The 27,779-nt window shown below is 37.9% G+C and overlaps 1 protein-coding gene across 1 annotated transcript in view; it reads left to right on the top strand.

Moving 5' to 3' along the window:
* Positions 1–26,963, top strand: part of LOC128211929 (lysosomal alpha-glucosidase-like) — a 39,175-nt gene extending 12,212 nt beyond the window's left edge. The window contains exons 9-21 of the mRNA XM_052917077.1: positions 3,287–3,397; positions 3,852–3,965; positions 5,095–5,188; positions 5,467–5,584; positions 5,854–5,990; positions 6,725–6,873; positions 7,034–7,185; positions 17,537–17,621; positions 18,692–18,876; positions 19,290–19,375; positions 20,115–20,164; positions 23,293–23,439; positions 24,628–26,963. Coding sequence (XP_052773037.1) covers positions 3,287–3,397; positions 3,852–3,965; positions 5,095–5,188; positions 5,467–5,584; positions 5,854–5,990; positions 6,725–6,873; positions 7,034–7,185; positions 17,537–17,621; positions 18,692–18,876; positions 19,290–19,375; positions 20,115–20,164; positions 23,293–23,439; positions 24,628–24,693 — 1,494 coding nt within the window. The 3' untranslated portion in view covers positions 24,694–26,963. The remainder of the gene's footprint in view (positions 1–3,286; positions 3,398–3,851; positions 3,966–5,094; positions 5,189–5,466; positions 5,585–5,853; positions 5,991–6,724; positions 6,874–7,033; positions 7,186–17,536; positions 17,622–18,691; positions 18,877–19,289; positions 19,376–20,114; positions 20,165–23,292; positions 23,440–24,627) is intronic.
* Positions 26,964–27,779: the final 816 nt, after the last annotated feature.

Here is a 27,779-nt window from a genome sequence, read left to right as displayed (position 1 = left end):
TATCATCACCATAAGTCTGTGTTACTATCATCACCATAAGTCTGTGTTACTATCATCACCATAAGTCTGTCTTACTATCATCACCATAAGTCTGTGTTACTCTCATCACCGTAAGCCTGTCTTACTATCATCACCATAAGTCTGTGTTACTATCATCACCATAAGTCTGTGTTACTATCATCACCGTAAGCCTGTGTTACTATCATCACCGTAAGTCTGTCTTACTATCATCACCATAAGTCTGTCTTACTATCATCACCATAAGTCTGTCTTACTATCATCACCGTAAGCCTGTCTTACTATCATCACCATAAGTCTGTGTTACTATCATCACCATAAGTCTGTGTTACTCTCATCACCGTAAGCCTGTCTTACTATCATCACCATAAGTCTGTGTTACTATCATCACCATAAGTCTGTCTTACTATCATCACCATAAGCCTGTCTTACTATCATCACCGTAAGCCTGTCTTACTATCATCACCATAAGTCTGTGTTACTATCATCACCATAAGTCTGTGTTACTCTCATCACCGTAAGCCTGTCTTACTATCATCACCATAAGTCTGTGTTACTATCATCACCATAAGTCTGTCTTACTATCATCACCATAAGTCTGTGTTACTATCATCACCGTACGCTTGTCTTACTATCATCACCATAAGTCTGTGTTACTATCATCACCATAAGTCTGTCTTACTCTCATCACCATAAGTCTGTGTTACTATCATCACCGTAAGTCTGTCTTACTATCATCACCATAAGTCTGTGTTACTATCATCACCATAAGTCTGTGTTACTATCATCACCATAAGTCTGTCTTACTATCATCACCATAAGTCTGTCTTACTCTCATCACCGTAAGCCTGTCTTACTATCATCACCATAAGTCTGTGTTACTCTCATCACCGTAAGCCTGTCTTACTATCATCACCGTAAGTCTGTCTTACTATCATCACCATAAGTCTGTGTTACTATCATCACCATAAGTCTGTCTTACTATCATCACCATAAGTCTGTCTTACTATCATCACCATAAGTCTGTCTTACTCTCATCACCGTAAGCCTGTCTTACTATCATCACCATAAGTCTGTGTTACTATCATCACCGTAAGCCTGTCTTACTATCATCACCGTAAGCCTGTCTTACTATCATCACCATAAGTCTGTCTTACTCTCATCACCGTAAGCCTGTCTTACTATCATCACCATAAGTCTGTGTTACTATCATCACCGTAAGTCTGTCTTACTCTCATCACCGTAAGCCTGTCTTACTATCATCACCATAAGTCTGTCTTACTCTCATCACCGTAAGCCTGTCTTACTATCATCACCATAAGTCTGTGTTACTATCATCACCATAAGTCTGTGTTACTCTCATCACCATAAGTCTGTGTTACTATCATCACCGTAAGCCTGTCTTACTATCATCACCATAAGTCTGTGTTACTCTCATCACCGTAAGCCTGTCTTACTCTCATCACCATAAGTCTGTCTTACTATCATCACCATAAGTCTGTCTTACTCTCATCACCGTAAGCCTGTCTTACTATCATCACCATAAGTCTGTCTTACTCTCATCACCGTAAGCCTGTCTTACTATCATCACCATAAGTTTGTCTTACTCTCATCACCATAAGTCTGTCTTACTATCATCACCATAAGTCTGTGTTACTCTCATCACCGTAAGCCTGTCTTACTATCATCACCATAAGTCTGTGTTACTATCATCACCATAAGTCTGTGTTACTATCATCACCATAAGTCTGTGTTACTATCATCACCGTAAGCCTGTGTTACTATCATCACCGTAAGTCTGTCTTACTATCATCACCATAAGTCTGTGTTACTATCATCACCATAAGTCTGTCTTACTATCATCACCATAAGTCTGTCTTACTATCATCACCATAAGTCTGTCTTACTATCATCACCGTAAGTCTGTGTTACTATCATCACCATAAGTCTGTGTTACTATCATCACCATAAGTCTGTGTTACTATCATCACCGTAAGCCTGTGTTACTATCATCACCGTAAGTCTGTCTTACTATCATCACCATAAGCCTGTGTTACTATCATCACCATAAGTTTGTGTTACTATCATCACCATAAGTCTGTGTTACTATCATCACCATAAGTCTGTGTTACTATCATCACCGTAAGCCTGTCTTACTATCATCACCATAAGTCTGTCTTACTATCATCACCATAAGTCTGTGTTACTATCATCACCGTAAGTCTGTCTTACTATCATCACCATAAGTCTGTGTTACTATCATCACCATAAGTCTGTCTTACTATCATCACCATAAGTCTGTCTTACTATCATCACCATAAGTCTGTCTTACTCTCATCACCGTAAGCCTGTCTTACTATCATCACCGTAAGTCTGTCTTACTATCATCACCATAAGTCTGTCTTACTATCATCACCATAAGTCTGTGTTACTCTCATCACCGTAAGCCTGTCTTACTATCATCACCGTAAGCCTGTCTTACTCTCATCACCGTAAGCCTGTCTTACTATCATCACCGTAAGCCTGTCTTACTATCATCACCGTAAGCCTGTCTTACTCTCATCACCGTAAGCCTGTCTTACTATCATCACCGTAAGTCTGTCTTACTATCATCACCATAAGTCTGTGTTACTCTCATCACCGTAAGCCTGTCTTACTATCATCACCATAAGTCTGTCTTACTATCATCACCATAAGTCTGTGTTACTATCATCACCGTAAGTCTGTCTTACTATCATCACCATAAGTCTGTCTTACTATCATCACCATAAGTCTGTGTTACTATCATCACCGTAAGTCTGTCTTACTATCATCACCATAAGTCTGTGTTACTATCATCACCGTAAGTCTGTCTTACTATCATCACCATAAGTCTGTGTTACTATCATCACCATAAGTCTGTCTTACTATCATCACCATAAGTCTGTGTTACTATCATCACCGTAAGTCTGTCTTACTATCATCACCATAAGTCTGTGTTACTATCATCACCATAAGTCTGTCTTACTATCATCACCTTAAGTCTGTGTTACTATCATCACCATAAGTCTGTCTTACTATCATCACCATAAGTCTGTGTTACTATCATCACCGTAAGTCTGTCTTACTATCATCACCATAAGTCTGTCTTACTATCATCACCGTAAGCCTGTCTTACTATCATCACCATAAGTCTGTCTTACTCTCATCATCTTAAGTCTGTCTTACTCTCATCATCTTAAGTCTGTCTTACTTTTTTGTGAAACATTTTTGTGTATGTTAACTTCAGGATCCTGGCATTGACCCAAGCCAGCCACCAGGCACCTACCCACCATTTGATGTTGGGAAAGAGATGGACATATTCATGAGAAACCACACTGGACAACTGTTTGTTGGCAAGGTCAGGCATTGTTTATGCATTGTGGAAAAAAAAATGGCATTGACGCCATTTGAAGTTCATTTATAACTCTGAGGTACTTTGAAGATTCGTGGTCAAGTATGATAAGAAGCACACTATTTGTTTTATAATTTAAACTTTTCAAAATAACAAAAGTAATCCTATATTTTGACATTGATTTGACTTTTTTGAAACTAAAACCTCTGTTGATAGCATCATGAGGCTCTATTGAACATGATTACTGTTAAAGTGAAGATAGTGTGAGAATGGTCTAGTGATTTAGTCTGCCTCACCCAAGCTGTTTTGTATACAAAATCTACCAGGGCTGAGCTTATTGGTGTACAAAGGAATATGACACCAATACAGGTAATTACTGTATTCACAATCAAGGTTTAATAAATTGGTATAACTTAAGTGAAAACTAGGTGTATATTGGGAATGTTCTCCTTGCCCGCAGGTGTGGACCGACGAGACAGTGTGGGTGGACTACAGTCACCCTCGAGCGGACAAATACTGGACACAGATGGTCACTGACTTCCATAAGAAAGTCCCCATTGATGGACTCTGGATTGTAAGTACCAATTGATGGACTCTGTATTGTAAGTCTCCATTGATGGACTCTGTATTGATGGACTTTGTATTGTAAGTCCCCATTGATGGACTTTGTATTGTAAGTCCCCATTGATGAACTTTGTATTGTAAGTCCCCTCTGATGGACTTTGTATCGTAAGTCCCCTCTGATGGACTCTGTATCGTAAGTCCCCTCTGATGGACTTTGTATTGTAAGTCCCCTCTGATGGACTCTGTATCGTAAGTCCCCTCTGATGGACTCTGTATTGTAAGTCCCCTCTGATGGACTTTGTATTGTAAGTCCCCTCTGATGGACTCTGTATTGTAAGTCCCCTCTGATGGACTCTGTATTGTAAGTCCCCTCTGATGGACTTTGTATTGTAAGTCCCCTCTGATGGACTCTGTATTGTAAGTCCCCATTGATGGACTTTGTATTGTAAGTCCCCATTGATGGACTCTGTATTGTAAGTCCCCATTGATGGACTCTGTATTGTAAGTCCCCATTGATGGACTCTGTATTGTAAGTCCCCATTGATGGACTCTGTATTGTAAGTCCCCATTGATGGACTCTGTATGGTAAGTCCCCCCTGATGGACTCTGTATTGTAAGTCCCCATTGATGGACTCCGTATTGTAAGTCCCCCCTGATGGACTCTGTATTGTAAGTCCCCATTGATGGACTCTGTATTGTAAGTCCCCTCTGATGGACTCTTGATTGTAAATCACCATTGATGGATGTATTAAAAATATTAATCGCATGTTTCTGGCCCAAATAGAAAATTCTGAACAGAGAGAATGCACGTAAGGCAGAAACAAGGCTTGTCGTGTAACTGGGCAGGCAGCATACCTCAGGGTCAGATCTTTCAATACATGATTTAAATTTTTTCTTGCAAACCTTACATTATCAATTTGTGGAAAAATTGAAGTAAATCACTGTTGACATCAAATAGTTCTTCTAAAAATATCGTAGGGGCTTAGTATGGCTACCAACCATTGCTGAAGACAAACACTTGCTAGCCTACTTAAAAGAAATAATATGAACATACATGTATATATCAATTTTTCACATTACATTTTACAATAGAATAGGGTGATACCGTATAAGTTATTAAGGAAAATGTTTGATTGCAGGACATGAATGAGGTGTCCAACTTTGTGGATGGTTCCAGGCTGAACAGCCCGGGCTGCCCCAATACCACGTATGACCATCCTCCATTTGTTCCAGGTAATGGTTCATTGATTTGCTTAAGCCCAGGATTGCCTGGGGATTTATTTAAGCATGGTCTTATCACTTTTGGTAGATTATAATAGTCTAAGGAATTGTAAATCATAAAGATACATTGAGCAGATCAGTGATGTGGTCATTCATTTTAAGATATGTGCATGCAAAGTGGCTTTTTACTGTGATAGACTGATGAAAGTGACATTTTTAATAATAGCCAATGCACATATTGCTTTGAATGCTCAAATTACCTGACCATGAAATTGTGATCCACTTTACAGCTGTGAGAGGGGGGTACCTGTACAAGAAAACCAGCTGTCCGTCTTGTAGACAGTACATCTCCCGTAACTACGACGTACACAACCTGTATGGACTCATGGAAACAAACTTGACAAACAGGTAGGGATGAAACCAGGATCTATCACTGTAAAAAATGCTTAATAATAAGGTGCAAAATCTCAAAAGGGATTTCTGTGATATGGCTGTGTGTTCTCTCATTCGCTCATACATACTATAGATAATTTTTACAAAATCATTCAAGATTGTTTTCAAGAATACTAAAAATGTAACTTAATTATGAGGGCAAGAACATTTTTCATGACTTGCCTAATTAATTTGAATTATTATAAGTCAACTCCATCCTTATAGTGTATTGTTTTTATTTACAGGGCCCTTCGAGCTGCAAGGTCAGGCAAGCGAGCATTTGTTATTTCAAGGTCAACATTCGCAGGTCAAGGACATTTTGGAGGCCATTGGACTGGGGATAATATAGGCACCTTCCATGATATGTACAGATCAATATCAGGTTGGTCAGGTTGTTCAAATTCATGGATTGGGAATGACATTTAGCTCAGTCTTGAACAAAACTTGTAACTGTTCAATCAGTCCTTCTTTTAGCATTTATGTACAGAATGAGCGTTGGAATTCAGAATAATATTTTATTATCAGAGATTGAAAATTGTTGCATGATTGATTAATAATCAAATAACTCAGTGCTTGTAGAAACATTTTAGATTTTGGCTTCATTGTTGCTTGTTTCAAAAATGTTTTGCCTTTTGCTATTTCCTTATTTTGGTTTATCTTGCATTGATGATTTACATTTTTATAACAAGGTGAACAAATTTAAATTGAAGATATTGCTGAGAAGTTAGAAGAGAGGGAAACTAGGCTGAAATCGTTTAATATGATTGAAAGACAGTCTGAAAGGACATCTTTTCAATAATATTGCTGATATTGACTTTTATTATCAATATTTGATTAAAATCAATTATTGTAAAAACATTTGTATGCATATTCACATGTACATGAAGACATCATGACATGATCAAGCACTCATTTGATGCATTTCTAAGAGCTAAGGTATTTGAGCTACAGCCATGAAAGTTTACACGAATGTTTACCATCATCTGTACTGGTGCACCTTAGGCCCTGTTTATGACAAATCCCAGATACAGCACTTATTTATTTTGACATTATTTTTCCATTGACACCCAAAATCTTTATGCACTCCCATTGGTATAGTGTATCTGCTCATTACAGTGATATTACGGATGGGCATGTTTGGTATCCCCATGGTTGGAGCAGACATTTGTGGGTTCCAGGGAAATGCCACCTATGAAATGTGTCTGAGGTTCTACCAGCTCGGAGCTTTTTATCCATTTTCAAGAACTCACAACGACTTTAAAAGTGTAATTATTTTCACCATTTTTCTGACAAATCTGAGGTAAAATTTAAAAAACTGAACAGTTACTTTGTCAATTTACCAAACAGAGATGTGTTTTGTTGACTTAAACATGCCAAATGAATTCCAACCCTGTGGAAGACATAGTTTTCAAATGTGTTTTACAGAATGACCAAGATCCAGGGGCGTTTGACAGACACTTTGCAGACATTGTGCGAGAGGCCTACCTTATCCGCTACTCCATGTTGCCATTACTCTACACACTGTTCTACAACAGTCACATCACCGGAGCACCGGTCGCCAGGGCAATGTTTTATGAGTAAGTTTTTCAACAGGGTTGAAGAATTTTCAGCTGAAAGTCATGGTTTTTCTTGGAAATTAATGACAACATCATAAGAGCTTTGTTTCATCAAGAATTGAATCTAGGAGAATTGTCAACAGTTTTACAGCACGGTTCAAAATCTCTGTAAGGTACAAAACTAGAGGCTCCTAGCTTTTCTCGTAACAAACTGCATTCTCTTAATAATGTGGTAAACTTTTTTATTTTAATAATTTTAATCATGAGAAAAATATTAAGCATGATGAAATAATCTCACTAATTTTTATTATGAAAAAGGAATATCCTTACTAATTTGATTAAGAAAAAGGTCCAACATGATTTTTTATATGAAAGTGAAGATGTATTCTTACAAATGAAGTCTATGAGAAACAATACTCAGATAATGATGTTTTTAACCAGGTTTTCAACAAAAACCAGGTTATTAGAGTTTGGATGTCTTTGAGCGGGCGTCCAGCCATCAAACATTGGTTTATTTCCGCCTAATAACTTAACATTAAAGGGCAGTTATGAAAGTTGACCTGTAGGTAGCTTATGTTAAGTGCTAGCATGGGATTACTTTTGAGGTGGTCTGAGTCAAGGTCAATGTCACATTTATTAAGAATAGAAAAATTGTTTCTGCCCAACAACTAAAAGTTGGAATTGATGGATAGTGATGAAAGTTGGTGTGTAGTTAGCTTATGTTAAGAGCTAAGGAACCATTGCTTTTGAGGTGCAAGAGGTCAAGGTCACTGTAACTTAAAATAGAAAAATGGTTTCTGCCCAACAGTTTCAGTTAGAATTGAATGCTAGTGATGAAAGTTAGACGGTAGGTAGGTGTGAATATAGCTTAAATGAATCTGCAGATTGGACTTGCTTTCGAGGGTGGAGAAGAAGGTCAATGTATAGATTTGTTGAGTGTAAGGTAAATACTACAGATTTTTTAGCTCACCAGAGCACGATGTGCTCAAGGTGAGCAATTGTGATCAGTCTTTGTCTGTCCTCCGTCCGTCAACAATTGCTTAAAAAACATCTCCTCTGAAACTACTCGGCCAAATTCAATTAAACTTCACAGGAAGTATCCTTGGGTGTGCCTCTACAAAACTACAATAAGGGGTCACGATTGATTAACAACAACAACAACAACAAAATGACCCGACTCCCTGTTTTATTGTAAGAAGCATCTCCTCTGAAACTACCGGTCCAAATTCAATGAAACTCTACAGGAAGCTTCCTTGGGTGACCCTCTACAAAAATAAAACAAGGGGTCACGATTGATCAACAACAACAACAACAGCAACAGCAACAAAATGGCTGACTTCCTGTTTTTCTTTTAAAAAAACCCCATCTTCTCTGAAACTACCATTCCAAATTCAATGAAACTTTACCGGAAGCTTCCTTGGGTGACCCTCTACAAAAATACAACAAGGGCTCATGATTGATCAACAACATTAATAAAATGGCCATCTTTCTGTTTTGCTTTTAAAAAAAACATCTCCTCTTAAACTACCAGTCCAAATTCAATTAAACTTCACAGGAAGCTTCCTTGGGTGACCCTCTACAAAAATACAACAAGGGGTCACGATTGACCAACAACAACAACAACAAAATGGCCGACTTCCTGTTTTGCTTAAAAAAAAATCTCCTCTTAAACTACCAGTCCAAATTCAATGAAACTTTACAGGAACCTTCCTTGGGTGACCCTCTACAAAAACACAACAAGGAGTCACAATTGATCAACAACAACAGCAACATCAACAAAATAGCTGACTTCCTGTCTTGCTTTAAAAAACAACAACATATCCTCTGAAACTACCTATCCAAATTCAATGAAACTTTACTAAAGCTTCCTTGGGTGACCCTCTACAAAAATACAACTAGGCATTGAGATTGATCAACAAAAACAACAAAATGGCCAACTTACATGTACTCTTTTGCTTTAAAAACAATTTCTGAAACAACCATGCCAAATTAAATGAAACTTACAGTTGTTTCATTGCATGACCCTTTACAAATATAAAACAAGGCATCTTCATCAGTAAAGATATGTTTAAATTGCAACATTTTTATTAATGCTTTATCATAGAGTTGTGGCCCTTTGCTTAGGTGAGCGTTTAAGGGCCATCATGGCCCTCTTGTTTTGAAAAAGCAGACAACTGATATTTTGAGAATATTTTACATGTTAAAGTCATACTATGTTGATTTGTAGAAAAAACAAATCTTTCTTGCTTTATAAATATTGGCTAACAAGTTATGTCTTAATCCAGCTTATGGTAGCTTTAGCAGAAGTGGCACTCTTCCAGCATTGGTGACGCAGTATTGATGATGTGAAATTTTGTAAGATTTCTGTTGCAGTACTGTTTAGAAATTTGACTGACATCTTGTTAAATCTTTCCTTAATTTGATTTTAACATTCAAGAAAACATTTTATTCAACATTCTCTGCAAGATCTGTTTATCATCAAATGCTGGAAATAAGACTCTGCCTCCAATAGCGAAACAAAACACATTACATACTTAACTAGAGTCATTTTCAGTTACGTCTCTTTTTCAGTAAAAGTAAAGATGAAGGCTGCTACTTATTCCTAACTCATAAAAGAAATTTATTGGCTCTAATTTCTGATTGCCCTAATTTTAACCTGGTTTCGTCCCACAGTGGCGCATTTAGTTATTACTTGCCATATCTTGAGAAAATGAGCTACCAAGAATGTTAATGTGAACTACATTATTTACATTAAATGTCTAGCCTATGCATACTAGAGGTATTCAGATAATGTGTACGGTTATATGTATCACACCAAGTGATATTTAAGCAGTGGACAAGATGTATGGTTGTTGTCCCAAGGCAGTTGAAAAGGGGTATGGTTGTAGTCACTCCAAGTGACATCCAGGCAATGGACAAGGAGGATGGTTGTAGTCACTCCAAGTGATATCCAGGCAATGGACAAGGTGTATCGTTGTAGTCACTCCAAGTGATATCCAGGCAGTGGACAAGGAGGATGGTTGTAGTCACTCCAAGTGATATCCAGGCAATGGACAAGGTGTATCGTTGTAGTCACTCCAAGTGATATCCAGGCAGTGGACAAGGTGTATGGCTGTAGTCGCTCCAAGTGATATCCTTGCAGTGGACAAGATGTATGGCTGTGGTTGCCAGACAGTGAACAAGGTGTATCATTGTAGTCACTCCAAGTGATATCCAGGCAGAGGACAAGGTGTATGGTAAGGTTGTAGTCACACCAAGTGATATCCAGGCAGTGGACAAGATGTATGGTTGTAGTCACACCAAGTGATATCCAGGCAGTGGACAAGGTGTATGGTTGTAGTCACATCAAGTGATATCCAGGCAGTGGACAAGGTGTATGGTTGTAGTCACACCATGTGATATCCAGGCAGTGGACAAGGTGTATGGTTGTAGTCACACCATGTGATATCCAGGCAGTGGACAAGGTGTATGGTTGTAGTCACACCATGTGATATCCAGGCAGTGGACAAGGTGTATGGTTGTAGTCACACCATGTGAAATCCAGGCAGTGGACAAGGTGTATGGTTGTAGTCACACCATGTGATATCCAGGCAGTGGACAAGGTGTATGGTTGTAGTCACATCAAGTGATATCCAGGCAGTGGACAAGGTGTATGGTTGTAGTCACACCAAGTGATATCCAGGCAGTGGACAAGGTGTATGGTTGTAGTCACACCAAGTGATATCCAGGCAGTGGACAAGGTGTATGGTTGTAGTAACATCAAGTGATATCCAGGCAGTGGACAAGATGTATGGTTGTAGTCACACCAAGTGATATTCAGGTAGTGGACAAGGTGTATGGTTGTAGTCACACCAAGTGATATCCAGGCAGTGGACAAGGTGTGTGTTTGTAGTCACACCAAGTGATATCCAGGCAGTGGACAAGATGTATGTTTGTAGTCACACCAATTGATATCCAGGCAGTGGACAAGGTGTATGGTTGTAGTCACATCAAGTGATATCCAGGCAGTGGATGAGGTGTATGGTTGTAGTCACACCAATTGATATCCAGGCAGTGGACAAGGTGTATGGTTGTAGTCACATCAAGTGATATCCAGGCAGTGGACAAGGTGTATGGTTGTAGTCAGACCAAGTGATATTCAGGTAGTGGACAAGGTGTATGGTTGTAGTCACATCAAGTGATATCCAGGTAGTGGACAAGGTGTATGGTTGTAGTCAGACCAAGTGATATCCAGGCAGAGAACAAGGTGTATGGTTGTAGTCACACCAATTGATATCCAGGCAGTGGTCAAGGTGTATGGTTGTAGTCACACCAATTGATATCCAGGTAGTGGACAAGGTGTATGGTTGTAGTCACACCTAGTGATATCCAGGCAGAGAACAAGGTGTATGGTTGTAGTCACACCAATTGATATCCAGGTAGTGGACAAGGTGTATGGTTGTAGTCACATCAAGTGATATCCAGGCAGTGGACAAGGTGTATGGTTGTAGTCAGACCAAGTGATATTCAGGTAGTGGACAAGGTGTATGGTTGTAGTCACATCAAGTGATATCCAGGTAGTGGACAAGGTGTATGGTTGTAGTCAGACCAAGTGATATCCAGGCAGAGAACAAGGTGTATGGTTGTAGTCACACCAATTGATATCCAGGCAGTGGTCAAGGTGTATGGTTGTAGTCACACCAATTGATATCCAGGTAGTGGACAAGGTGTATGGTTGTAGTCACACCTAGTGATATCCAGGCAGAGAACAAGGTGTATGGTTGTAGTCACACCAATTGATATCCAGGTAGTGGACAAGGTGTATGGTTGTAGTCACACCTAGTGATATCCAGGCAGAGAACAAGGTGTATGGTTGTAGTCACACCTAGTGATATCCAGGCAGAGAACAAGGTGTATGGTTGTAGTCACACCTAGTGATATCCAGGCAGAGAACAAGGTGTATGGTTGTAGTCACACCAATTGATATCCAGGCAGTGGTCAAGGTGTATGGTTGTAGTCACACCAAGTGATATCCAGGTAGTGGACAAGGTGTATGGTTGTAGTCACACCTAGTGATATCCAGGCAGAGAACAAGATGTATGGTTGTAGTCACACCAATTGATATCCAGGCAGTGGTCAAGGTGTATGGTTGTAGTCACATCAAGTGATATCCAGGCAGTGGATGAGGTGTATGGTTGTAGTCACACCAAGTGATATCCAGGCAGTGGATGAGGTGTATGGTTGTAGTCAGACCAAGTGATATCCAGGCAGTGGATGAGGTGTATGGTTGTAGTCACACCAAGTGATATCCAGGCAGTGGATGAGGTGTATGGTTGTAGTCACACCAAGTGATATCCAGGCAGAGAACAAGATGTATGGTTGTAGTCACACCAATTGATATCCAGGCAGTGGTCAAGGTGTATGGTTGTAGTCACATCAAGTGATATCCAGGTAGTGGATGAGGTGTATGGTTGTAGTCACACCAAGTGATATCCAGGCAGTGGATGAGGTGTATGGTTGTAGTCAGACCAAGTGATATCCTTGCAGTGGACAAGATGTATGGCTGTGGTTGCCAGACAGTGAACAAGGTGTGTCATTGTAGTCACTCCAAGTGATATCCAGGCAGAGGACAAGGTGTATGGTAAGGTTGTAGTCACACCAAGTGATATCCAGGCAGTGGACAAGATGTATGGTTGTAGTCACACCAAGTGATATCCAGGCAGTGGACAAGGTGTATGGTTGTAGTCACACCAATTGATATCCAGGCAGTGGTCAAGGTGTATGGTTGTAGTCACATCAAGTGATATCCAGGCAGTGGATGAGGTGTATGGTTGTAGTCACACCAAGTGATATCCAGGCAGTGGATGAGGTGTATGGTTGTAGTCAGACCAAGTGATATCCTTGCAGTGGACAAGATGTATGGCTGTGGTTGCCAGACAGTGAACAAGGTGTGTCATTGTAGTCACTCCAAGTGATATCCAGGCAGAGGACAAGGTGTATGGTAAGGTTGTAGTCACACCAAGTGATATCCAGGCAGTGGACAAGATGTATGGTTGTAGTCACACCAAGTGATATCCAGGCAGTGGACAAGGTGTATGGTTGTAGTCACATCAAGTGATATCCAGGCAGTGGACAAGGTGTATGGTTGTAGTCACGCCATGTGATATCCAGGCAGTGGACAAGGTGTATGGTTGTAGTCACACCATGTGATATCCAGGCAGTGGACAAGGTGTATGGTTGTAGTCACACCATGTGATATCCAGGCAGTGGACAAGGTGTATGGTTGTAGTAACATCAAGTGATATCCAGGCAGTGGACAAGGTGTATGGTTGTAGTCACACCATGTGATATCCAGGCAGTGAACAAGGTGTATGGTTGTAGTCACATCAAGTGATATCCAGGCAGTGGACAAGGTGTATGGTTGTAGTCACATCAAGTGATATCCAGGCAGTGGACAAGGTGTATGGTTGTAGTCACATCAAGTGATATCCAGGCAGTGGACAAGGTGTATGGTTGTAGTCACACCAAGTGATATCCAGGCAGTGGACAAGGTGTATGGTTGTAGTCACATCAAGTGATATCCAGGCAGTGGACAAGGTGTATGGTTGTAGTAACATCAAGTGATATCCAGGCAGTGGACAAGGTGTATGGTTGTAGTCAGACCAAGTGATATTCAGGTAGTGGACAAGGTGTATGGTTGTAGTCACACCAAGTGATATCCAGGCAGTGAACAAGGTGTGTGTTTGTAGTCACACCAAGTGATATCCAGGCAGTGGACAAGATGTATGGTTGTAGTCACACCAATTGATATCCAGGCAGTGGACAAGGTGTATGGTTGTAGTCACATCAAGTGATATCCAGGCAGTGGATGAGGTGTATGGTTGTAGTCACACCAATTGATATCCAGGCAGTGGACAAGGTGTATGGTTGTAGTCACATCAAGTGATATCCAGGCAGTGGACAAGGTGTATGGTTGTAGTCAGACCAAGTGATATTCAGGTAGTGGACAAGATGTATGGTTGTAGTCACATCAAGTGATATCCAGGTAGTGGACAAGGTGTATGGTTGTAGTCAGACCAAGTGATATCCAGGCAGAGAACAACGTGTATGGTTGTAGTCACACCAATTGATATCCAGGCAGTGGTCAAGGTGTATGGTTGTAGTCACACCAATTGATATCCAGGTAGTGGACAAGGTGTATGGTTGTAGTCACACCTAGTGATATCCAGGCAGAGAACAAGGTGTATGGTTTTAGTCACACCAATTGATATCCAGGCAGTGGACAAGGTGTATGGTTGTAGTCACACCTAGTGATATCCAGGCAGAGAACAAGGTGTATGGTTGTAGTCACACCTAGTGATATCCAGGCAGAGAACAAGGTGTATGGTTGTAGTCACACCTAGTGATATCCAGGCAGAGAACAAGGTGTATGGTTGTAGTCACACCAATTGATATCCAGGCAGAGAACAAGATGTATGGTTGTAGTCACACCAATTGATATCCAGGCAGTGGTCAAGGTGTATGGTTGTAGTCACATCAAGTGATATCCAGGCAGTGGATGAGGTGTATGGTTGTAGTCACACCAAGTGATATCCAGGCAGTGGATGAGGTGTATGGTTGTAGTCAGACCAAGTGATATCCAGGCAGTGGATGAGGTGTATGGTTGTAGTCACACCAATTGATATCCAGGCAGAGAACAAGGTGTATGGTTGTAGTCACACCAATTGATATCCAGGCAGTGGTCAAGGTGTATGGTTGTAGTCACACCAATTGATATCCAGGCAGAGAACAAGGTGTATGGTTGTAGTCACACCAATTGATATCCAGGCAGTGGTCAAGGTGTATGGTTGTAGTCACACCAAGTGATATCCAGGCAGTGGACAAGGTGTATGGTTGTAGTCACACCAAGTGATATCCAGGCAGTGGACAAGGTGTATGGTTGTAGTCACACCAAGTGATATCCAGGCAGTGGATGAGGTGTATGGTTGTAGTCACATCAAGTGATATCCAGGCAGGTGACTCTGTCTTCCAATGTTACTTATAGGAGAGCCATTGACACATACAGAATGTGTGTTCTTTGGCATTTGTTAATCATCAATGTGGATTGTATTGACCTTCATTTGTACCAATTAACAACATTTCCCATAAGATTTGTTCTTTTATAATAAAATTCCAAGAACTTCTCTAATATCTGGCCTGGTTGTTAATGACCAGTTAGTGAAAAACATTTCAAGATGTTTACATGTACAAGTACTTTCCCCGAAACAAATCTGTAGATAACATGATAAATGTGATGGTAAATTGGCTTCTTATTTCCTGAAATAAAGCATATATTAGTGATATGGCTTGATTAATTTTCTCTGACTTAATTCCATTCTAATGGTTGACATAAAAGTAACTTTGTCATGCAAGAAGTCAATTTATTTTATGCCTGTTTGTGATATTTTATAGACAATGCGTAAACAAGATAATTATTATTAGAAATATATTTGATTTGATAATGAGAAGACCTGAAAGTACTTACCATTTTTAGCTTGTCAGATTTTCAGAAGAAAAATATATAGTTATTGTTGCCATGGTTTTATCAGCATAGATGGCTTTGTTGTATTTTTTTTAACCTTGGACATACCTCAAAATCTATTCAAGATAATTGAATAAAAGTTGGTACACATGGTGCCAGAAACAATATGAACATGTGCAGCAAGGCCCATAACTCTGGCTTTGATGAATGCTAAGTCATGCCCCAGGCCCTAGATAGTCTGGAAAAGGTAATGCTGAAAATTAAACTTTACATCTATTAAAGATATTCATATGAAACTTTGTACAAATGTAAGCAGATTCATAATGCACATGTGTAGCAAGGCCAATAACTCTGGTTTTAAAAATTGTCAAGTAATGCCCCTTGATAATTTGTAAAAAAAAAAAAAAAAAACCTGCAAAAACTTTAACTTGATCATAACCATTTAAGATATTCTCATGGGAGTGTGTAATAAAGCATTTTACCAGTGAGAATGTGGACATGTGTAGCAAAGCCCACAACTATTGCTTAATGCGGCGTTCACACAGTGCCGATTATGGCTCCCGTTTGAGATCAGACAGCGCTAAGACACGAAAAGCGAAAAAGTGGGATTACTATCCTCAATGATCTGGAATGTCCTATCATTGTCTGAACGCAGTCGTATATGTTCGTAAACGAGTCCTACGGGAATGGTCCGGAGAGGTCGGCCAAGCACTCCCGACAGTTAGGTGCATCCCGTAACATTCGGGAAACTCTGCCGATTTTGTCTAGTCGGATTACAATCGTGACTATGTCGTGACAGATTCTGCTGTATCGATCAAAATCGTAACAATGTCCTGTGTTGTCTGGTCAGTGTCCTGTGGAACGGGCATGATCTGGAGAAATTTTGCATTGCCGTTTCTTGCCGATTGAGTCCAGATTGCGTCCAGATCTTGCCGTCAGCGTCAGTTCATTGTCTGGTCACTGTCTGATCTCTGTCGGATCGCATTCGGGAGAATCGGGATGCTGTCGGGCCAGATTCGGTCGTTTTTTTACCATGACAAAGATACAAATCGGATCAGAATCGGATTGAGAATGGGATTATTGGGACGAATTCTGCTGGAAACGGCTGGATCGGGACGCCTCCTGAACAATATCTGATTGTTGTCGTGATTAAATAAATGTTTTTTACAAATTTTAATTAAAGTTTGAATTTCCAGCCACGAATCACAGGTTCTTGATCAAACTTTTGAAACATTTTAATCGGGAATGGTCCTATCAAAGACTGCAGTAAAAATCCTGAATGTGTGACTTAGGCTTAAGAAGTAGTCAATTTATGTCCCTTATTGACTAAAAAGAACAGATGGGTGTTTATGTTCCCTCAGTGGCACTCTTGTTGTTGTTTTATACCTCAACAAATCAACATATTCATTATTTTTTCGTGATCTTAACTCCAGCTGAAACATTAAGCTCATTTATAAAATAAATTAATCTGTCTGTTTCACATTTCATTTCACAATACTTCCAGATAAGATGCTTTTCAGAGAAATAGGGCAGTCGTTTTTTTATGTTTAGGCAAAATATGGGAATATTATGTTTTACAGTTCAGATTATAAAGCCCGAAGGACTTATGGTAAGTACAGCTGTCTGTGCATCTCACATTTTCTGCTGGTGATTACTTTATGTAAGATGTGAAGAACATTACTCAATGGATAATTGCTACAGCCAGTTCTGAGGTAATTTTTGGATGCCTGATTAGCTAGGAGTCTTCATATTTTGGCAACCGAAAGGAAAAAGGCAATAACTTGCAAATAAAAATCAAGTATCTCCCTGATTACTGCCATCAAGAGTGGCTAATTTGTCTGGCTAGTTAAATTTCTGTTTATCATATTTAAGGTTTCCCCATGATGCAGGCTGCTACCGTATTGACACCCAGATGATGTGGGGGTCACAGCTGCTCATTGTCCCTGTACTTCAAGAGGTACGAGTCACGTAAATAGTGTTGTAAATGCAAAATAACAGCCCTCCATTATTCAATTAAAAAGTACTTGTTTACTTCTTTACTTCTGTCAATTCTCCAGGGAAATACAATACTTTTGCCGACAGTCAACTCGCAATACAAAGATTGTAATTACTGTTATTTGTTCGTTTTTGTCTCTCAAATTCATGCCTCTCTAAATATTGCCATGCTTTTTTCATAGTTCTATCAGAAGAAAATAAGCCATACATTTTTGTTGCAAAATGACATTAATTTGATATGTGATATTGTTTCTATAATGATTGATAGTCATATTGGATGTTGGTTTCCTGTATGACAAACATCATCAGTGATATTTTCTCATGGCCTGTTGAAGGAGGATGGCAGTGCTGATTTTTACCTTCAAACAATCACAAGCATAATTCATATCTCCTTATAACATTCCTTGAGCTAAACAGATAAGTTCAGTCTAAACCAATAAAAGCTCTTGCTGTGTATTTAGACCATGTTTACTGGTAATTGTTAATGTCAGCTTTAGGGATGTGGCTGAAACTGTTTTAAAGATGATACCATTATGGGAGTAGATCTTATTTCACCCTGATCTGTTGAGATAACTGATTTATTTATGAAATAAATGAAACATATCTTTGTTTAATATGGTTTCAAAAAAGATGTATATACAAATGGGGTCAAATTCTAGCTTGACTATTATCCTTCTTGGACATTTTCTGAAAATGATGTCAAAATGTTTTTATAGTTTTTTTTTTATGTTAAAATTTTGAATATTTAAAAAAAAATATAAGTGAATTTAAAGCTTTCCATTGAAATAATACTGTTCAACAAATTATATGTCTCTTTTATAACCATGTCCTAGCTTGACATTCCATGATGTTTTGTTTTTGTTACATATTATACTTATTAATGGGAAATTAGTAGTGTATTTTTTCTGCACAAATGTACTTCATAAATACCAGTCACTTTATATCTGAGATCTACGACTGTCTGAGATCTACTTCCCCAGTGAAATAGTTATATTTCATGACAGAAATAGCAGACAATTTCAATAATTTCAGAAAGCTAGAAAGGTAGTAGCGTACCTGCCAGCAGGGTCATTATGGTATGACTTCTACAATGGGGCCCGTTACCCCGGTACTGGATCTTACATCACCATGGACGCACCTCTGTCAAAAATCAACCTCCTTCTACAGGGGGGCTCCATCATTGCCCGACAGGACCCTGCACTAACAACCACCCAGAGGTGATGTCTTGATCTTGATCGTTTCTTCATTGGATAAGTAGTTTGAGAATGACACATTTTGACATTTCACCTTAAGAAATTGACGCGAAAAGCTACAAGTATTCCAGTGTTTATTTAGAACCCACATGTATAAGTTGGCTCTTTATGGATCATTCTTGAATAAGTTTTACAACTAACCTACTAGGGATGTAGATCTTTTCTATAATCTTTTAAGAAATGCAACAGATGGTGGCTTCATTAAGTCCTATTTTAAAATGATGGTTGTCTGAAAACATTACCCTGCTGATAAAACTCTACTCTAAAAAACTCTACCTTCAGTTTGATATGGTACATGCCTTGTACTCTTTCAAGGCATACTTTATCAATTTAATGGAATAGACAAGTATTTTGGCATTAATTTCCTTTGCTTGCAGTCGTCTGAATGACTTCTCCCTATGGGTATGCGTTGGTGGGAATGGAACGGCGAAAGGTTCGCTGTACTGGGACCAGGGAGACTCGTGTGAGTATCTTGGGTAGAGGGCACTGTCTTTTCTGATTGTTACATTTTTATGTGTAATTCCTGTTTTGCCCCTGTATGTGGGTACTCCATATTTCTTCCGAAATTAAATGTATGTGATGGCAATATCCTACCACATTGTACAAAACATTTAAATGAATGAATTATTATATGCCTCAAACAGAAGGAATTTTTATCTATAAAATCTATAGAGTACAAAGAAGCTGATCTGTTTACCTGTCCCTTTCCTCTCATAATAAGTGGCTGTCACCACAAGCATTTCTGCTTGTGTTTTAATGGTACAAACCCATCTTGGGTTCATTATGGAGGTTGTCTATCAACGAGCGTCTGACAAAAGTTGAAGATCAAAGATTTCAGTTAAATTTTAACCGAGTGTTACACATGAAATTGAAAAAAATATTTGCAAAATCCGCTGTCCCCAAACTGACCAATATAGCTATACGCTTGGAAATAAATTTTACAGCTACTCAGAAAAAATGATGATTTCGAAAAAATGAGTGTACAATAAAATATAAAAAAGTGTTGTATGACACAACTTGGTAATGGACAAATTGTGAAAATGTCCCCAGTATCCACTGTAATGTAAATGATAGTGGAGTTATGTTCAATCATTCTTGTTATTTAAGGAAGCCATGTTCAAACCATGTTAAAATTGCATAGTTACAGCCTGTAATTCACTTTGTTGCTCAGCTATAGTTGCATGCTTTCATTTCATTTGCAGATGACTTTGAAAGTGGCATCTACAATTACATTGAATTTCAACAAAAACAGGTATTTTTATGTTGTGTTGAAAAACAGAAACCAATTTAGAGGACATTGAATACTTGTTATACAAAATAATTTCAAATTTGACAAATTCAAGACCCCCCATATTTCATGTTTAGGTACTTAATTAAAAGGATAACATCAATGTCTGATTCTTGCAACCAGATACTAAGTATTTATCAAATGAGTCTGTTTTTTTTTTACTTTTAATGAACCAATGTCAGAGATATGGGATTGGGACCAGTCTGGTCATGAATTATGTCTTAAGTACAAATATATTTTAGAAAAAAAAACAAATATTTGAAAACTTGTATTCTTATAGTACAATTTATATCAAATTTTATGCCCCCCTTTTAAGAAGTGGGTTTATATTGCTTTGCACATGATGGTCTGTCCATCTGTCCTTGACCTATGATCATCAAACTTGACATAGAGGCTGGGCCTGACCAATAGATGACCCCTAATAATTTTAGGGGTCATCAAAGGCCAAGGTCACAGTGACCTTTAAAGCAAAAAGGTTGTAAAAGCTTGTCCAAGTGATAACTCAATAATGTCTGGACCTATGGTCATCAAACTTAACATGGAGGCTAGGCCTGACCAATTGACCCCTAATAATTTTAGGGGTCATCAAAGGCCAAGGTCACAGTGACCTTTAAAGCAAAAAGGTTGTAAAAGCTTGTCCAAGTGATCACTCAATAATGTCTGGACCTATGGTCATCAAACTTAACATGGAGGCTGGGCCTGACCAATAGATGACCCCTATTGATTGAAGGGGTCATCAGGTCAAAGGTCAAGGTCACAGTGACCTTGAATGCGAAATGGTTGTATGAGTGATAATACGACAGTGCTTGCATCCATGGCTCTCAAACTTGACTTGGAAGTTGGGCCTGACCAGTAGATAACCCCCATCATTTTTAGGGGTCATCAGGTCAAAGGTCAAGGTCACAGTAGACCAAAGCTTGTCCAAGTGATAACCCAACAATGCCTGCACAAATGGCCCTTAAACTTGACTTTGAGGTTAGGCCTGACCAGCAGATGAACCCTATTGATTTAAGGGGTCACATTGAAAGCAAAAAGCTTGTCAGTGTGATATATTAACAATGCCTGCACCCATGGCCCTCAAACTTGACATTTAGGGGGGGGGGACCAGTAGACGACCCATATTGATTTTGAGGTCATAGAGTCAAAGGTTAAGGTCACAACTCATATTGGTCATTAAAACTTGGTCATATTTACTTATTCCCTGCTGCTAAGTGGATACAAATATCAGTCATCATCTGAACATGATTAAAAACTTTACCTACTATCCTCTTACTTTGAATGGTCATAATCTTAAAACTGCTTCAAACGCATCCAATGTCAATGACAAATCAGCTGTCATTTCGGTCCATGCATATTTCATTCGATTGTCCAAATATTCCTGACATCATGGTGCTCAAAGGGGCATAAATTATGTTTGACAAACAACTCTTGTAATCATATTTAGATGGAATGTTTGTCTGGATGAAATCCTGGTCATGAAATCATGCTCTTTTTAGGCTCACTTTCGTATACAAGCTTTAAGGCCCTCTCATCAACAAGGGTACAACAAATTATCGTATGATCAAGAGATTAAGCTTATTATGTAGTCAGCATAATAAATTGAATAGAAAGCTTCACCGCCTAAATAAATAAACTGTCTAAACCGGTCATTAAAAGTAGTTTTTGAAATTAGTTAAAGATATTATCACTAGCTTGTAATATTTCTTTTTGAAAAGCAATGATATCATCTGTTCTGGATAAGATGGTGGCTGTTCTGGATAAGATGGTGGCTGTTCTGGATATTAAGATGGTGGCTCTTTGTTTGTTACTCCTGGTGGTAATAAACAAGCAGCCAATGGTAAAACACCTTGAAAAAGTTGTCCAAAGGTTATGTTTTGGCTAGTTTGCTCATTGAAATGACTTGATTGGTCAATAGAAGTTATTGGATAAATGTTGACCAGTCAAAACATATTTTGGCCAAACCAAGGAACTTAAACCAGTTTAATATAATTGGTTCAGTAACCTGTTAGCAATAAAACATTAAACTGGTTGAAACATAAAACAACTGAATCTTTTCAGCCTAATGGTTTAGGCATCCGCGTATTGGGTGGGAGGTTGAAAGTTTGAGTCTCTCACAAGGGGCTTGTTCTCACATTGCCAGATGCCGACCCAGCAGCTAGTTAAAATTTAATTTCCCGCCAAAATGTCGTAAAATTTTATACACTGTAGATAATTAATAACACCTTGGAAATGTTGTTTTCTTTGATGTTTTGACAGTTTTTTGATGTCTTTGATATTTAAAAAATGCTGATTAGTAGGATGCCAATTAACATAGAATGCTGATTAGTGGTCTTTTGTACCGTACTGGTAACTAAGAAACGATCTCGGCCGAAGTGTGAAGTGGTTTATTGCACCATGTTCTTGAAAGTGGCATATTTATATGGTATTTAAGCATGGTTGATAGAATTTTGAGGTTTTTAAAAGAAAATTTAAGGCCAATTTGATATATATATTTTTTTTTAAAGAGCTTTAAATGTCGGTAGATTACAACAGCAAAGCGGTGTGGCGTTAAAAGGGTTTCAAAAGTGGTATATTTTACCTACTGCTGGTAGAGTTCACATGTATGGTTAAATCAAGTTTTTACTATTGCCACCCAGGCACCTGACTTATGGGATAGGAATTGGGGTAGAGAAGTTCATGAATGGAGGTGTCTCATAAGCCCACCTGGCTGGTACTTACTGAGATGAATGATACTAAAATAAACAAACACAACTTTTCTTGTATCATGGTTTTCAAAGATAAACTTGTTATTTCCCCAAGCCATTGGTGATAATGTTCAATTTGGATGCCTGGTTACCTCATAAAAATTATTGTCATTTGAAAGGGTATTTCATACTGACTTTATAGATAAAAATATTGGTAAAAAAGAAGAACATTATTCATAAAGTTATTGTTTGAATTTTGTTCTTTATTTGTAGTGACACTAGACGTGAAATGGTCAATCCTGCAAAAATAATATGGGTCACCAGGGATTTCAAACTCACATTAGTGTTCATTGGTAACCTTTACCACTCTTTATCACCACCACATTGTATAATTATGTCACCTTTCAGAATTCCCTGGAGTCTCAAGTGTTGAAATCCAAGTACAATGTGAAGATGATGTTGACGCAGGTCCAGTGGTATGGGTTTCCCGCCCCACCCACACAGATGACACTGAACGGTGTCACACAGCAACCACAGTATGATCCGAAAGATCAGGTATGTGTGTCTTATGAAGCGGCCAAAAGCAGAAAAGGATCTTTTAGTCAATCATTTTAAATAATCAGTTTAGGCATTCAGCATGAACACATGGAAAAAATGTGATCAATCCTTAAATGACATTGCAATTATGAATAACGCCATTATGTTTTCTGATATACAACTAGTGTAATAATTCTTGACTTGATTTTATGCATGAATAGCGTTGAATAGGTGAGCGCTATATGGCACCATTTAGTTCTGAAAATCATCACAGTGTTTATGATATAAATAGAATCACATTCATTGTCATTCAATACGAAATTTATTAAACTTGTTTTCTGAAATTGATAAAACCTCACTAAGACTCATTATTGTTAATTTTAGATAACTAATAAATCTGGTGTTATATGATATTCTTTAAATATACAATGGGCTGATTGTTCAGAACTTAGTTAAATATAACTGTGTGATTAATGTCATCGTTGGTATCTTTTAACTGCGAAATATTTCATAATGTGTTAATACATCCAAACAAAACAAGCTTTGTTGAAACAGTCATCTTAAACATTGTTCCAAACACTGGAATCAAAGATGTATCAATTAAACTTCCAGAGCAGTTGTGATTTGAAAGTTAACATTGATGACTTTAAAGCTGCACTCTCACAAATTGAACGTTTTGACAACTTTTTTATTTTTTGTCTTGGAACGAGCCGATTTTTGCAAAAATGCATGGACAACAGTTATATAAGACTGCTGACACAAAAATAGAATGCAGATTTTTATATTTAAGTTCAAAATTGATGTTTAATGCATATTTCTTAAACCCTTAGTGACGGTTTTAGCCATAAAACTTTAATTTTCGAACAGAAAATTGAAAATCTGCGATCTGATCTTTTGTCAGCAATCTTTTATCATTAGTTTGCCAATATTTGCGCAAAATTTTGCTCTTTTCAAGACAAAAAATAAAAAAGTTGTAAAAACGGTATGTCTGTGAGAGTGCAGCTTTAACAAGGTTGTTTACTTGTTAATTTTAAGAAAGTTCCAAACAATCGCCCCAATGTTTATTGGAATTATAAAACAATTTTTACATTAAATTGCAAATCATTGTTGACATCCATAGGCTTTAATTAATTCATATTTAATATTCTCCTAGTAATCATACCTCCTTTGATTTGAAAATAAATGTTTTACTGTGTGTTATTTCAGATTCTATATGTGACCTTGAATCCTCCCATTGACCTTAAGACCCCGTTCTCTCTCACCTGGCAGTAACAGTAAAACACTGATGTTGAAGTTGTCTGGATGAAATATGTGTCTTCTTTGAGAAAAACCTCTGACATTGTTATGGAGTTTTTATGATATGACAATTGTAACTCATTGTTGTGCTGTTATCCAATGTAACAGGTGAAGCTATAGTTTCTTAAGCATAACAATATTTGGAGGTTTCATTTTATGGGCTGGTTTGGTGCCTTAAGGTTTTTGCTGGACTGAATCACTTAAAGTGTGTTTACGGTAATTTTTTTTTTTTTGCTGATAAGGAGCTTTTAATTTTTTATTTCAAGTTGACTGCGTGATATGATTATGTCTGAAGTTTAAGAAAATGGTTGTGTGTTAAGTTATCGGAAAGGATTGTTTTCTTTTATATCTATTTTATTATTTCTTTTACCAAATTGTTGGATATTTAGTGCTTTATTTGTATGATTGTTGTTGAAATTATTTTGCTAAATATTTGAGTGAATGGAACCTCAGCCAGTATTGAAAATGAACACAAAGTTGAGGAAAAATGAAAAAACAACATGAAGCCATTTGTGATATTTATACTAGTTCACAGTAGTTGGATAACAGATGATGATGTATAGTTGAAAACAATAACTAATTTACATGTATTAGTCTATCTGCATTGTAATATATTATTTTCATTGTGTATCACATTGCTTTTTCCATTTCTAGATTAGCATTATTCAATGATACAATCAATGTATTGCTATATATGGTAAATTATATAGAGTGTGAAACACCATGTGACCATGTTGTGTCTATATATAGTAAGTGTGAAACACCATGTGACCATGTTGTGTCTATATATAGCAAGTGTGAAACACCATGTGACCATGTTGTGTCTATATATGGCAGGTGTGAAACACCATGTGACCATGTTGTGTCTATATATGGCAAGTGTGAAACACCATGTGACCATGTTGTATCTATATATGGCAGGTGTGAAACACCATGTGACCATCTTGTGTCTATATATGGCAAGTGTGAAACACCATGTGACCATGTTGTATCTATATATGGCAGGTGTGAAACACCATGTCACCATGTTTATCTTTATGTCAGTTTGCCTGCTCATATTCAGCTGATTTTGCTACATTTTACAAATGTAAATTATATTTACATTGTTTTCAGACATTAGACTATTGGTCAGTGAGTTTGTTAAGTTTTAACATTTTCATGTATTAAGAATTTTGATACATTTTACATAGTTATAGACCTGTTATTGTTAGTTTTAGCACCTAGTTTTTTTATACGGACTGCATACACCTATGCAAATTGAATCTCAATGTTTTATTTTCTGAGTTTTGAAGAGTTAGACCTGTGATATTCTCTGTATCAATAAATGTTATTGTGGGATCATTTTATTATAAAGATGATTAAACACTGCAGCTCCCCTTTTTCTCCATTTGATTGTAAGGGTTTGTATGTTTGTTTTTAAACTCACCTGAGCACAAGGTGAGCTATTGCGATAGGGTGATTGTCCGTCTGTCTGTTTGCCATCCGTCCGTTGTCAACATTTTCCTTTAAGCAACTTTTCCTAAACCAATGGGATAACTTTACAGGAATGTTCCTTGGGTTGTCCTCTTCCAGATCCCTGTAATAAAAAAGGTTTTTCCATGCAGAACACTGGTTGCCATGGCAACCAAAAGGAAAAGTTCTGAACATTTGCTGGCCCGATTTCAAAATAATTTCACAGAAAAATGTTCCTTAGGTGGCCTTTTATTAAATTCCTTCACCATGTTGATTCTTAAGAATACATGGCCGCCCGGGCTGCTTTTCATCATATGTCTGCATTGAAAATCAGTGGCCTGATTTTGGAATATTTTCACAGAAATGTTTCTTATGTGACCCTTATATCATTTTTTTTCCTTTATTGTATTTAATGCTACAAGAGTAATGGCCCTTATAATGTTTTCATATGCTCGGTTTGGAAACGGGATGTATTGTAGATTCACCTGTGGCTTTTGGCCCTCTAGGTTAATTTGTGATTAATCAGAATGCAAATAAGTGGAGCTGCAGTGTATCTTTTCAGAATACAATATATTTATACCAAAAAATACATTCCATTGTCTCTGATATTGCAAATCCTATTCTTTACCCAAATTAATACATGTCTCTATCATGCTTCAAGCATGCTTAAGTAACTGTATAGTGTAAGAATATAAGTGTGTAATAACTCTTGATTTCTTCATATTGCTTTTAATCATGCAATTCTGTGCCATACATGTACTTTGCAATAAACAGAAACTTTAACTGAAACTATGCTGTCTTTCAATGCCTCAACATTTATATATTTTCATTATGAGGACTTAATGTAGGATTATTTCCAGTTTCATGTCTTCATGATTGTATAAGAAATAAAACAAGTTCTGGTATAAAGGGCATATACATGTAGGTTTGCATATATTGGTAAATCGGATCTGGGATGTCTTGTCCACACCATAATTTGAGAACCGTTTGACCCTAGACCATAAAACTTCACTGGTAGGATGAAACTTCAGTGGTATGCTACCCAGTAGATGACCCCAGAAGCTCAAAGTTCAATATTAGTATGATACTTTGTTTCTGAACAACTTTAGAACCGTTTGACTTAGGACCATGGAACTTAAATCTACATTTCAAAGGTTGAAATGTTTGTCTTACTCTGGGCATTTTACCCTAAAACACTTATTCAATCATCCAATGTTTCTGACAAATGGTGCCAAGGGGTGGCAAACCTCTTTTGTCTTCTCTTTTTACCAGATGAAACCTGGTTAATTGAAGACTTAGATTGTTAATACATGGGGCTGGTTTTTAGGTCTGTTATAAAAATGACACCTTTAATGTTGATTTCCAAGGCTTTAAGCATTATTAATCTTGAAATTAACAGTAATCGAATATCTAAATATATTTCTGTAATTCAAGGACTTAACTACCTTTTAACACCTAGCACTGTTGAAGGTGCAGCACTCAACGCCTCTTAGCACTGGTGAAGGAGCAGCACTCAACCCCTCCTAGCACTGGTGAAGGAGCAGCACTCAACGCCTTCTAGCACTGGTGGAGGAGCAGCACTCAACACATCCTAGCACTGGTGAAGGAGC

The sequence above is a fragment of the Mya arenaria genome, chromosome 2 (assembly GCF_026914265.1).
Source record: "Mya arenaria isolate MELC-2E11 chromosome 2, ASM2691426v1".
Classification (NCBI taxonomy): domain Eukaryota; kingdom Metazoa; phylum Mollusca; class Bivalvia; order Myida; family Myidae; genus Mya; species Mya arenaria.
This window is presented reverse-complemented; position numbering and strand designations above follow the sequence as displayed.